The sequence below is a fragment of the Panthera onca genome, chromosome A1, assembly GCF_046562875.1.
Source record: "Panthera onca isolate mPanOnc1 chromosome A1, mPanOnc1 haplotype 2, whole genome shotgun sequence".
Classification (NCBI taxonomy): Eukaryota; Metazoa; Chordata; class Mammalia; order Carnivora; family Felidae; genus Panthera; species Panthera onca.
In genome coordinates, this window is record NC_138339.1 from 137,514,480 (window position 1) to 137,526,635 (window position 12,156).

At 41.6% G+C, this 12,156-nt stretch overlaps 1 protein-coding gene across 10 annotated transcripts in view; it reads right to left on the minus strand.

Annotated features, from left to right (window-relative positions):
- Nucleotides 1-231: 231 nt before the first annotated feature.
- Nucleotides 232-12,156, minus strand: part of CSNK1G3 (casein kinase 1 gamma 3) — a 103,828-nt gene continuing 91,903 nt past the window's right edge. For 7 of the 10 annotated variants that reach the window (XM_060636252.3, XM_060636257.3, XM_060636251.3 and 4 more), the window contains 3 exons: nucleotides 11,416-11,522; nucleotides 10,789-10,812; nucleotides 232-1,051 (listed from right to left, as the gene is read on the minus strand). In XM_060636252.3, the coding sequence (XP_060492235.1) occupies nucleotides 997-1,051; nucleotides 10,789-10,812; nucleotides 11,416-11,522 (186 nt within the window). In that variant the 3' untranslated portion in view covers nucleotides 232-996. Of the gene's footprint in view, nucleotides 1,052-10,784; nucleotides 10,813-11,415; nucleotides 11,523-12,156 lie in introns of those variants that run through there. The other 3 variants (XM_078451522.1, XM_078451523.1, XM_060636258.3) reach the window with 2 other exon arrangements.

A 12,156-nucleotide genomic window follows, 5' to 3' on the forward strand; every position in this document is an offset into this window, starting at 1 on the left:
TAATCATTCAGCAGGAGGCTTCCGTGGGATCTCCTCAGACTTCAACCTTACACATCGCGATGAGATTCACATTTATTTCTTCTCCTTAGTGTATTTTAAAAAAAACAAAAACAAAAACAAAACTCCAACATATTTCATTTCTCAAAGTATTCGCTTCTTGCTGTCTAACATACATTATTATCTGGAAGCATAAAGTTACAGTATACAAATATTTTGCTTTTTTTTTTCTTCTTTTAAAAAAAGCGCTTTTGCCACTTCAGCAACACTGAACTTCACAAAGTGGTGCAACAAAAGCAGAGCTCGTATTTACCACGCGACTCGTGATTCCATTTTACCACCTACCATCGGCCGCACCCCGACAGCGTTTTTCCTCAGTACCTCTGGGCAGTGACTGTACCATGATTTCACAGAGAGAATGTTAATATGACTCACGCACAGCCGTACCGTCAGTAATACTGAAATCGATGCAGATGCCACACAAGAAAGGAACGTCCCGTAAAATAACTTCTTTTACATTTTGGGGCAACGGTGTCTTCTCTGTTGCACTATCCACCGGGCGGGGGGGGCGGGGGGGGGCGGTGGGGGAGGAGGGACATTCCTGTTTGATTATGCTCTTACAGAAGTTATCAAAAACCAGATCAGGTATATAACTGGCTGACACTGAAGATACTGTACTGCTTTTTCTACAACAGGAGGAGAGCTTCTGAAAAATGTCCTTAGAACGGTATTCATCGACACCACCTCATTGGTCCATTCCGTTCATCGACGGGCAAAGCACTCATGTTTCGACAAAACTTTAAAGCTTCCATAAAAGTTAAATTAGAAAAAAATATGAATGTAAGACAACCACAAAATGAAGTATGAAAGTATGTATGACATTTTTGTTTCTACGAGTGAGTCCTCGAAAATGTATGTGGTCACTACGGAGATGATTTTTAATCACAAGACAGCAGATGAACACGTAAGTAACTCCCCATGATCTGTCTGTGTCCAGAGTCATTTGTGGCGCTGTATGGTTTTCCTTTTCCTTCGTTTGAAAAAACAGCAGCACCTGCGGGCGGAGGGAAACACTTCTTTTATTATGAAAGCACTAAAAGGTCGCCAAGGAAAGGCAGAATTTAGCCTATTAATTTCAATGGTCATAGAAAGCAACACGCTAATGCAAGATACACAGTGAACATGCCAAGGAAGCAAACAGATTAGTGAGACTACGGCAGAGTTATCACTAGTTTGTCATCAACGTGCCTTTTAGGAACATAGCAAGACACTCTATGCAACATTAAAAGGAGCCACTAAATGGAAAAGGCTTTGCACCAAGCCTAACGGAGAAGCCACGGGACTGTGAATCCTCGCTGACCCCACTGTATTCTATTCTGAATACTCATTAACCTCTGGCAATGGCGTGCTTTTCTAAAATTCACCTTATGCACTCTCTCCCTTTCTTCCTGATATTTATATCTGATTCTTAAGACCAGGAAGAAAGAGACGGAATGCATAAGGGGAGTCAGAACTAGAGTTAGAATTAGAAAAGGAATAAAAAGGGTTGGCGGGCATTGAGGAGGGCACTTGTGGGGACGAGCACTGGGGGTCGTATGTGAGCGATGAATCACAGGAATCTACCCCCAAAACCAGGAGCACACGGTATGCACTGTAGCCAATCTGACAATAAATTATATTAAATAAATAAATAATGAATAAATAATGAATAAACAGAAAAGGAAAAAAAAAAAAAAAAGAAAACCAATAATGATCCTAAGAGTGAGGATTTTATTTCCAGCAAGAATTAGTTTAGATTCCAAAAGGAAGAAGAGGAATCCCAAATACACTCTTCAACAAACATTTTCCACCACACTTACAAACTGGAAGTGAGAAAATAAAATATGTCAAGACTTGCCTCCTTTAATTCTGTAAGGGTTAAGGTCAAGCTCATCGTAGGCAAATTAAGGTAAAAATTACGCTGAACATTTAAAATAGCACAATTGAGGTGACTCAGTTTTGTAGACTATGAGGGAACAGCATGCTGATTTTTATTCCTAGGTAAAAAACAACTCTAGAGATGACCCCTCACAGGCCTAGTTTTTCCCAAAGTAAGTTCTCCTCGTCATGAGAAGACAGCACATGTAACACGTGAAGAACAATGGCGAGGGTGGTACAAAGTCAAAGTTAAACGAGAAACACCGAGTAGCAACTAACAACAACAAAATACATGCATATGTGTACTCGAAAAGCCTGGCATTCCTTCAAATAAAGGTCTGGCTGTTTTCCTCTGCCACACGGAACACAAAGTCCACCTATCAGAATACCAAGGGGACAGGCAACGCATATAGAGGCTTCCATTTTTCCACTGAAGTCCAATGTGTGTGCGTAGACAAATATGTCAGTCCTATTTTGTAATTAAAGAAATATTTATATGCATGGTGATTCAATTAACACAATACTGCCAATTCAAAGCCGGAACACAATGTGACCTTATAAAGATGTTCCTGTAATCCTTAGCAGCCCGCCTGCATAAAAGGATAGTCCATGAATGGCTTCAAGCTAAGCATAACGGAGACCATATAACTTCAAGTGTCCTATCCAGCAAAATATGGTGGAAGATGAAATAATTCCCGGATATCTTTTCTATCTTTCTGCGAAAGAAATGTAAACAGGAACCCATACTGTCCGGCTAAATTACATAATTGCTCCACCCACATTATCATTGGTCAAAAATAATTTCAGACCATTTATCGAGATTTACGGCGTGACTATGAAATCACTATGGGGCATTCAAAACCAAATTACACGATTGTGTTTTTTTAACCCCACTCAAACCGCACATAATGATTAGACCGTGGAGCGTGAATAATTCAAAACTGTATATATCAGTGGGTAAAGATTCAACTAGAAATATGTGCAGCTATCAATCTTTATGAATTTTACTCTGAGGTGACCACCAGAGGAACCAGAGAGAAATTACCCCATCAAGGGTCTTGAAAAGAGCTACCTCTAGAAAAGAAGGCTCTAGGTACAATGGATTTTTCCTGGATTTATAAAAATGTCTTGTAACTATCAGCTACCTAAATACTTTCTCAAATGGGTGTTATACATATACATTTTCTCAAATAAAAAAGTGAAAAAAAAGTTATTTAAGTCAAAGTGTTAGAGATGAAAACCATTAGTCAAAAAAAAAGATATTTTAATAAAGGACTTAGAAAAGAGTCATAAAATGTTCATCTTGTAAAAAAAAAATTTTTTTAATTGATAGTGAGAAGAGACCAAAGACTTAGAATATTAAATTTAAGAACATGATCACATTTCAATAGATATTTATTATTTAGTATAAAGTTCTGATAATGTTCACTGTTCTTAAATACTGTCATTTGTCTTTTCAAATGCTAAACTACAATCTTTTAAAAGTTTTCTGCTGAAAAGGTGTTCTAAGAAGTGTTTACGAGCCTTTTGGTGCAGGGAATTTAAAGCAATACATATTTTGACCAACAAGTTCCATATTTCTCACACTTCTGTTATTAGCAATTCACCATGTCTGACTTGTTTTCCTAGTGACATTAATCTTCTTTCTAATTCACCAGACAGCTAAGTTCTTCCTATTTCTTAGGTAATCTTTCCTTCAATTATGTATTATTTAACACAGAAAACCAGAACAAGCATTCACTTGAGCCTAAATAAAATTTTCAAATGAATCATAACTGTAGAGACCTTTTAAATTAAAAAGCAATCTTAAAAAGACATCTATTTTTAAAAAATAAATCCCACCAGTAAAGAGCACACCGTTGAAACAAGACTTGCCAGGGAAGCTGGCATGCTATTTAACTCACTACCACCAGAGGGCAGCATTGCTGCATGCAATATGAATGCATCCACATAGACCAGATGCTCTAGAAGTAGAATTACAGTTGTAGAAGTTGAGAAGAAAACTGATGCGTAACCTGTGGCTGGTTTCTTAAAGCTCATTACCAAAACGGATGATTTACAGTCTTAGTGATTAAGAAAGTGGGTCTCGTGTCAATTCCCTTCAATCTAAAACAGCGCTGCTCCCACGTGGCCACTCTGTCACGTGACCATTTTACGTTGCTTCCCCCCCCCCCCCCCCGCCCCCTCCCCCGCCCTCAGGACTCATCTGAATTTATCTTATTTATTTTCTTATTATCTTACACTGAATGGAAGCTTCTTAAGGGGTTACTCACAGATACGCCCCACAAATGGGCACAAAAATCCCCCCAAAATCTTTATCGAATAAAAAGTGGAGGACTTGCCTCAGAGATGCAACTCCTAGCCTAAGAACCGAGTCAAAATTCCAAAGCATGTTCTAAAGCGAGAGTTCTTACCTGGGGCCCACAAGCCCTAGTGAAATCTCACTGAATGCAGACTTTGGTGCCTGTGGAAGCTTTTCTGGGGAAAAGCGGTTTGCGCCAGATTCTTCAAGGAGACTAATCCCAAGTGGCACCCCAAGTGGCACCGCTCTGTCTACATGGCACCTGCCAGGTCCCCCCTCCAGCTTCTCCACCTCCAGTGAGTCCTTGGACCAGAATCTATGAGCTGAGGGCTGGAGACACTGAGTGGCCACCAAGGCATCAATTTATATGAGTGCAGGCAAATGTGTAAAAAGAGGCCATGTGATTTTAACCCTTGGTACAGCTGAAAGAGGAAAAAAGTTATTGCTAACAGTAACTGCAAATAACAGCCAATACTGCAGGAATGTGCACGTACACAAGTTCTCACAGATGCGGGGAGTGAGCTCTTTTGGTCACTAAATTCAAGTAGCTGGCCTTAGAAAATTAGCCACACCCTTACATTTTTTAAGTCCATTTTTTGTCCAGGCTGCTCAGGGGCTCTATTTTCTTATGTTATTAGTCTACACCTCATTTGCAGTCTCTTCAGATCTCCACTCTTGACAACCCTGGGGAAATGGATTAAGCTTACCAGACATTTAAATCATGTTCTTGTCAATGCTTCTTTTTTTCTTGGCTCTTTCTTGGTTATGTCTATGTGGTTCCAGCAAGCTAATATGCTCTCCCAGGTCAGGCTCATGCTTCTCACATGATTCCATAGCTAGCCTAAAAGCGTTGAAGCCACACCTCTACTCTTAAATTCTTTGGAAATAAATGGTAAATGCTGCTTCCGATGAACTTGAGGGTTGTCGCTATAAATACTGTTTAGGTAGTAAACGGGAAATCATAATGGATCAAAGTCCTCAACTATGAGGAAAACACAAGGGACAAGGCATTGCTTGGGACATTATACCGCCAATTCCCCTTTATTCAATGCCTTTTTGCTTCCTCTAGGATGTGACTGTCTTCCGAGATTCACATCATATCCTTTCTTCTTACATCTACCCAGAAAATGACCCATGTTGCTCTGTCTGGATCTGAAGTTCCTACCTGTCCCTTCAGCAGTAACTCACTGTCTCCACCTTCGGTTGCGAGACTGTGTTGTACCTGCTGGACCCGTCCCACTTAGGACTCTGGAGCCTAGGCTCTCCTTATCGGGGTCGATGAGTATACACGTATCTTTAATTCCTTGACAAAGGATTTTCTCCCTTCAGATCTATAAATGAAACGTACTTTCATATATCTGGATCCCTTATGGAAAACATGCGAACTGACCAGTTAAGCAAGAAGAGTTTAGACAGAAGCCCACGTCCATCCACAAAACCACACTAACTGGGAACCACGGATCTATCCTCAGTTTCAACTTCTTCCTCTCCATCCAGGGGCAATCGGTCCCTCAAGTCTGAAATGACTTTCAAAGTTGGGCCATCCTCTCGTGCCAGCTTACTCCAGAACCTGTGGCCTCCACCACTGCTAAGAGCTTCTTAACACACGTCCAGGCTAAGTCTCTTCTTCTCCCCAGTGTATCATCCAAACTTGTCTCCTAGAGATGACCTTGCCCTTTGCCTTTACTATCTCACCCATGGTTCTCCACGGTCTAGATGTTAAGCCCACACGGCTCTTACAATGGGGTTCCAATCTATTTCCACTCCCCTCTTGGTCTCACCTTGCATCAAGCTTCCTGTCCAGGCAGCCCATACGACACAAGGGAGGGAAGGAGGGAGGGCGGATGGATTTTATAGAATGTAATGAGCCCCAGGAAATGACATAAGCCTCAAAAGTGCTGCCCAACTAAATGCCTCAAGGCTCCATCTGATGGTACCATTTCTTGGCTTAAAACCCACAGCTTGCTCGTCTGTCTTGAGAACCGATCACGTCTTTTTTTTTTTTTTTTTTTTTACTTGCCTACAAAAGTCCTTTGCGATGAGGCACTTAGACGACTTCCCACTGTGATGCGTTCACACACTCTGTACGTGCCTGGGTTACTCCTCTCACCTGCCTCATTCTTTCCTCGCTCCCGTGCTGCTCGGCCACTTCTCCCTGTCTCCTGCATCCAACTCCTTTGCCAAACCTACTCATCTTCGAAAACCGGGACCCATGTGCCCTTACCCAGGAAGATGTCTCTGATCTCTCAGCTGGAAGTGCACACTCCAGTCTCTTCAATCCAGTAACACCATATCCTAGAGGCCAATCCTGGAATACCTTGTATTAGGCCAATGATTCTCAATCCTGGTTGCTCCTTAGAATCAGCTTCCAAGCATTGTAAAAGTACTGCCAACCGGACCCCCACCACAGACCAATGAAATCGGAAACTGATAGCACAGCCTGAGGGCTGGCCTATTCTGCAAACTCCCCAGATGCTTGTGATTCGAAGCCAGGACTGAGGACTACCACCTGACAGTTACTGGGTACTTGCTATCTTTTCTAAGGGAACAGCAGGGCCTTGACTTCTCCTCCTCATCATGACATTACCAGATATGCAGTAACTGTTCGGCAAATGTTGCAAAAGGGAAAGACAGCAAAGGAGATGAAAAAATACAATGGCATAATACTTAAAAAGTCAGTAACTAAACCAGAAGAAGCCTTGTGTTCCTAAATTCCTGGAGGGAAAGATAAGGGTGCTACCATTTGTATCACCGAACTTGAAAAAGAAACAAAAAACTCTCTGATGCAGAGAAGAAAGTGAAATCTCATCACTAACGAAGGAGCCATTTAATGTGCTGGACAACAGTGTAATTTCCATCATTGGGAAATCACGTATCGAACCTCGAGACTCGAAAATGTCCAGAGGCACCGGGTGGCTCAGTCAGTTGAGCGTCTGACTCCTGATTTCGGCTCAGGTCATGATCTCACCGTTTGTGAGTTCGAGCCCCAAGTTGGCTTCCACACTAACGGTGCAGAACCCGCTTGAGATTCTCTCTCTCTCTCCTTCTCTCTCTGCCCCTCCCCTGTTCTCTCTCTCTCTCTCTCAAAATAAATACTCAAAAATAAATAAAATGCCCAATGTAAAATAAATTATAATCAATAGGGTGGGGTGAGGGCGATCTCTGTCAGTCACAGAGAAGAAGAAAGAGGGGAAGCTGGAAACGCAGTGTGGAAGAGAATTCTCGACAGGTGATGCAATTTAGGAAAAAACACACTCTCGTGTCTTCACTACAGACTAAGAAGGTATGAATGTAACAGTCACCCTGATTAAAGGGAAACCAACACGAGGTGTTGAAAGAGTTTTTAGCCAGTGAAGAGGCAGGGAAGTTCAGAGGATTTCTGTAGCCCGTCTGCAGGAAGGCTTTACTGAAATCATGGGTTGCTATCCATTTTTTTTTTTTTTTAAATAACTGCTTTATTAAGATACAACTCAAATCTCATACAGCTCACCCTTTTAAAGCGTACAATTCAGTGGTTTCTAATATATTCAAAGAGCCCTGCGTCCGTCACCACAATCAAACCTGAAAACATTTTCACTGCCCCCAAAAGAAACCACATAGCCTCACCTATCAGCAGTCACTCCCGCCCCCTCTCCCCTGCCCTGGGCAATGACTGGATTCCTCTCTTGATTGACCTATCTGGACATTTCACAAAAATGGAATCCTGGGGTATTTTTTGTGCCTGGCTTCTTTCACTTAGCATCACGTGCCTGATTTCGGTGTTGTACGTGGCCAGCAAACAATGGTCAGTCCATTGTATGGATACACCACATTATGTAATTGCAATTATCTAGTAACAACTCATCATCCTGTCTTAGGCACTGGGGATCTGAAGATGAAAAAGGTCTTGCTTTCAAGAAATTCAAGAAGTTTCAAGAAGCTGGAGAGAGGTCAAGAGAACAATATACCGTCAGCAGACTGAAAGAACCCACTGAATAGTGTTCAAAATGGAGAATGGGGCTGGCCAGGATGAGCAGAGGCCAGACTAGGAGGGGGATGAAGGGCCTGGGGCCAACCAAGCCAAGGAACCTGGACTCAAATCTCCAGGCAACGGAGGACCCTTCCTTCAGGAAGAACCTTCCCACCACACTTGCTTTTTTTCTCATCTTCTAACACCTACAGATAGAAACATATACAACATATACACCCACACCCATCCCAGCGAAATAAATCACCATGCCATTCTTCCAAGCCACCTCCAGAAAGCGTGCTCTGATCACCCTGGCAGTAAGTAAGCCTTTTCTTTGTAAGCCCTTACAGGTTTTTTATACCTTTTCATGGTAGTTATCATGTACAAATTACATATGCATGCGGATACACTGCAATCCTCCCTGCTGGTGTGCAATCGACTTAAGGGCAAGGAGTTTCAGATATTCTAAAATCCAAGCAGTGTAACTGGTGATTAAATAAACCGGGAAAAGGTCATCGATTTGGCTAAAAGCAGGTGTCTGGCACGATGTGTGCACAGAACGGCCAGTCTCAGTGAAGAGGGTGGGTATGGAAGTGAAAATATGAGACACTGATGGAAGAAGCACACAGCTGAGAACACAGAGATGGGGAAGGTCACTGGCAGCCGGAAGCGGAGGAATAAATAGGGTGGGGATAGTTACGGAGCCCCCTCCACGCACCAGACAAACAAGCGGTGCTTTATCCCCATTCGTTTCCTCAACAGCCTACGAAGGAGGTATTCATAGGCTCGTTCTGCAGAACAAGAAGTACACTTCAAGAAGGTAACTGTGACACAAGCAGGGTTCTACAGCCTGTGCTTGCCTGCACAGGACACGTGCTCCCCACCGTGACACATTGCCACCCTACTTTTGTAAGTGAGCTTACGTCTGCACAAACATCAACTGCGGTTTTTATTCTTGAGGTAAAAGTGCCCAAGTATGTAGCTAATTATACCCTCAAATCCACTAAAATAAGTCAGACTGTCAATAAGGGCCATAGTCACAAGTGATAAAAATGGATACTTGATCACTACGGCTCTTGAAAAAGAAATATTCACAAAAGAAGTTTCCTGATCTTGCAGCCAGCAAATAAGCATTGTTCTGAAATTTATGTAAGGTTCCTCTTGGATATGAAAAGAATGTTCCAAAATTTACTAATCTAAGGAACTTTCTTTATTTACCCCCAGGTGGACTCAAAATTTGTCCTGAAAACTAAGAGGAACATATTTAAAAATTTCTTTTTAATGTTTAATATTTTTGTGTGAGAGAGAGACAGCGTGCACACACGTAAGCAACGGAGGGGCAGAGAGAGCGGGAGACACAGAACTTGAAGCAGGCTCCAGGCTCCGAGCTGTCAGCACAGAGCCCAAGGCGAGGTTCAAACTCACAAAACTTGAGATCGTGATCTGAGCCAAAGTCGGACACTTAACCGACTGAGCCACTCAGGTGCCCCAAGATCTTTTTTTTTTTTTTTTTCAATTTATTTATCTATTTTGAGAGAGACAGACACGGCGTGAGTGGGGGGAGGGACAGAGACAGGGGGAGAGAGGGAGAATCCCAAGCAGTCTCCCCGCTGCCAGCGCAGAGTCCAATGTGGGGCTTGAACCCATAAAGCCGTGATATCTTGACCTGGGCAGAAATCAAGAGTCAAAGAGTTAACCGAATAAGCCACCCAGGTGCCCTAAGAGGAGCATTCTATTTACTTTAAAAAAATTTTTTTTTAATGCTTTTATTTATTTTTGAGAGAGGGAGAGAGGGAGAGAGAGTGAGTATAAGCAGGGGAGGGGCAGAGAATCCGAAGCAGGCTCCAGGCTCTGAGCTGTCAGCACAGAGCCCGACATGGGGCTCGAACCCATGAACCATGAGACTATGACCTGAGCCAAAACCAAGAGTCGGATGCTTAATGGACTAAGCCACACAGGTGCCCTAAGAGGAACATTTTAAACATGGCATTAGGACTAGAAAAAAGAAAAAAGCAGAGGATAGTTTAAATTCAACATTAATTCAACTAACAGAATTTTTTTTTCATAATATCTGCATGTAGCAGGAAGTATTTAGATGAGGACTTCCCTAACACTCTCTCTCTAGAGTTAATCATGAAATGTATCAGTGTATTCCATGTATACTCAATGGCAACACAATTAGTAAATGACATATGGTTTTAGTGACACTACAGGGGTGAGGGTGGGGGATCTGCTACGGGAATTAAAAATTACAAACAGGAAAAGAGAGAGCTTAAAACTCAAACTTCCTTCTGTTTAAACAGCAAATAAAGCCTCTGTGTTACAAAACAAATGCACAAGCACAAGCAGAGTGGGTGTTATCAACTACTCAATTAAAAAGTACCCCCAAGTCTATGTCACTTAAAGCAAAAAAAAAAAAAAAAAAAAAGTTGCAGCAGGCAAAAGAGCTCCTCAAACAATTATTTCTTGCTTTTCAGACCTCAAATAAATGACACCAAATGTTTTTGAACAACTTTTACCAATTATAATTTCTATGTTGAAAGGTATGTTTTTTAAAAAAGCAAAAATCTTTGAAATGACAGTCAAGGGAGCTATTTCTGCCTGCCTACACTTGCAAACTCACCACATGTTCAACACTTTCTGGCAGCTATACACAAAAAAAAAAAAAAAAAAAAAGAAAAGAAAGAAAGAAAGAAAAAGAAAAAGAAAAAAAATACAAGGAAAAAAGAGAGAGAAAGGGAGGGAGAGGGAGTGGGGGGGGGGAGGGAGAGAGAGAGAGAGAGAAAGAGATCATCAGAAGTAGCCCACATTGAAAACATCACATTGTTTTTCATGCTTAATTTTTTTCCAAGCAGCTTTATCATTTACATTCATAGAAGAACTATTGTGAAACTAACATGAACACATGCAGCATACTATAAAATTAATATTCTTATGCTTACAGAAAAAAACAAGCATCTATCCTATGGAAATAATTTTCATGCATCAACGCTCCTAAAAATAAAATGCTAAAAACAGGCTGTTAATTCTAAGTAAGAAATTGAGCACAGTTCCTAAATAATTATTTTTGTATTGTAAAACTTATTTACTGAAATAGCACTAGTTTCAACTTAGTGGTTAAAATAACTACAAATATCACTTGTTTTGCATGCACCTATTCCCTTAAAAAAAGTCTCCAGGAATACTTGTATATGACTATAATTCTCAAACATGCATAGTTTAAGAACAAAGAAGGAAAACAAATCCGTACTTGGTTTCATCCATCACTTCTACTTCCGTAGGGGCTGTGATGGGTGCATTTGAACGTCCTGCGGTGGGGTCATCTGTGTTTAACTCTCCATTTGTCGAACTTACAACCTGCCGAAAAGAAAAAAAAAATTACATATACACAAAGTAACAGATTATACAATGATAAAAATTAAGATTAAAGTATGCAAATTAGAAAGTTAATACGAAGAACACAAAACAATTAGTATGTAGTTGAGTTGTTCATAACTGAATAAAGTAACAGGTCTAATACTGTATGAAAAATCAAGGCTATCCAATATTGGCTTTTCCAACTAACTCCCTTTTCATCTTGAAATTTCTGTCTTGTCTCTTTGCCTCTATTTTTAAGGCTAATTCCTGTGCTCCAGTCCCATCAGTTCCCCCAGGTGTGCCCATCTCCCTAGGCACCTGGCTACGGCATTAACTGGTCCCTTTGTGAACATCCATACAGCTCCTTCCGACAGACCTTGTGTTTCTGTCTGCACCCCCTGCATGGGTCTCCCTCGCCTCCTGCCGACTCCTTCACCTGGCTGGTCAGGCCCCTGATCCAGGAGTCACTGTGATTCCACTCTCAGACTGAAACCCTACATTTCATCCATCAGCGAGGCCCGTTAAATCCTCCCCCAAAACACAGCCCCAGACGAATCAGTTCTGGCCACCTCTATTACCACCAGGGCTGTGGTTCAGGCCACCTCAATGATCTCTTGTGGATATGAGAGCAACA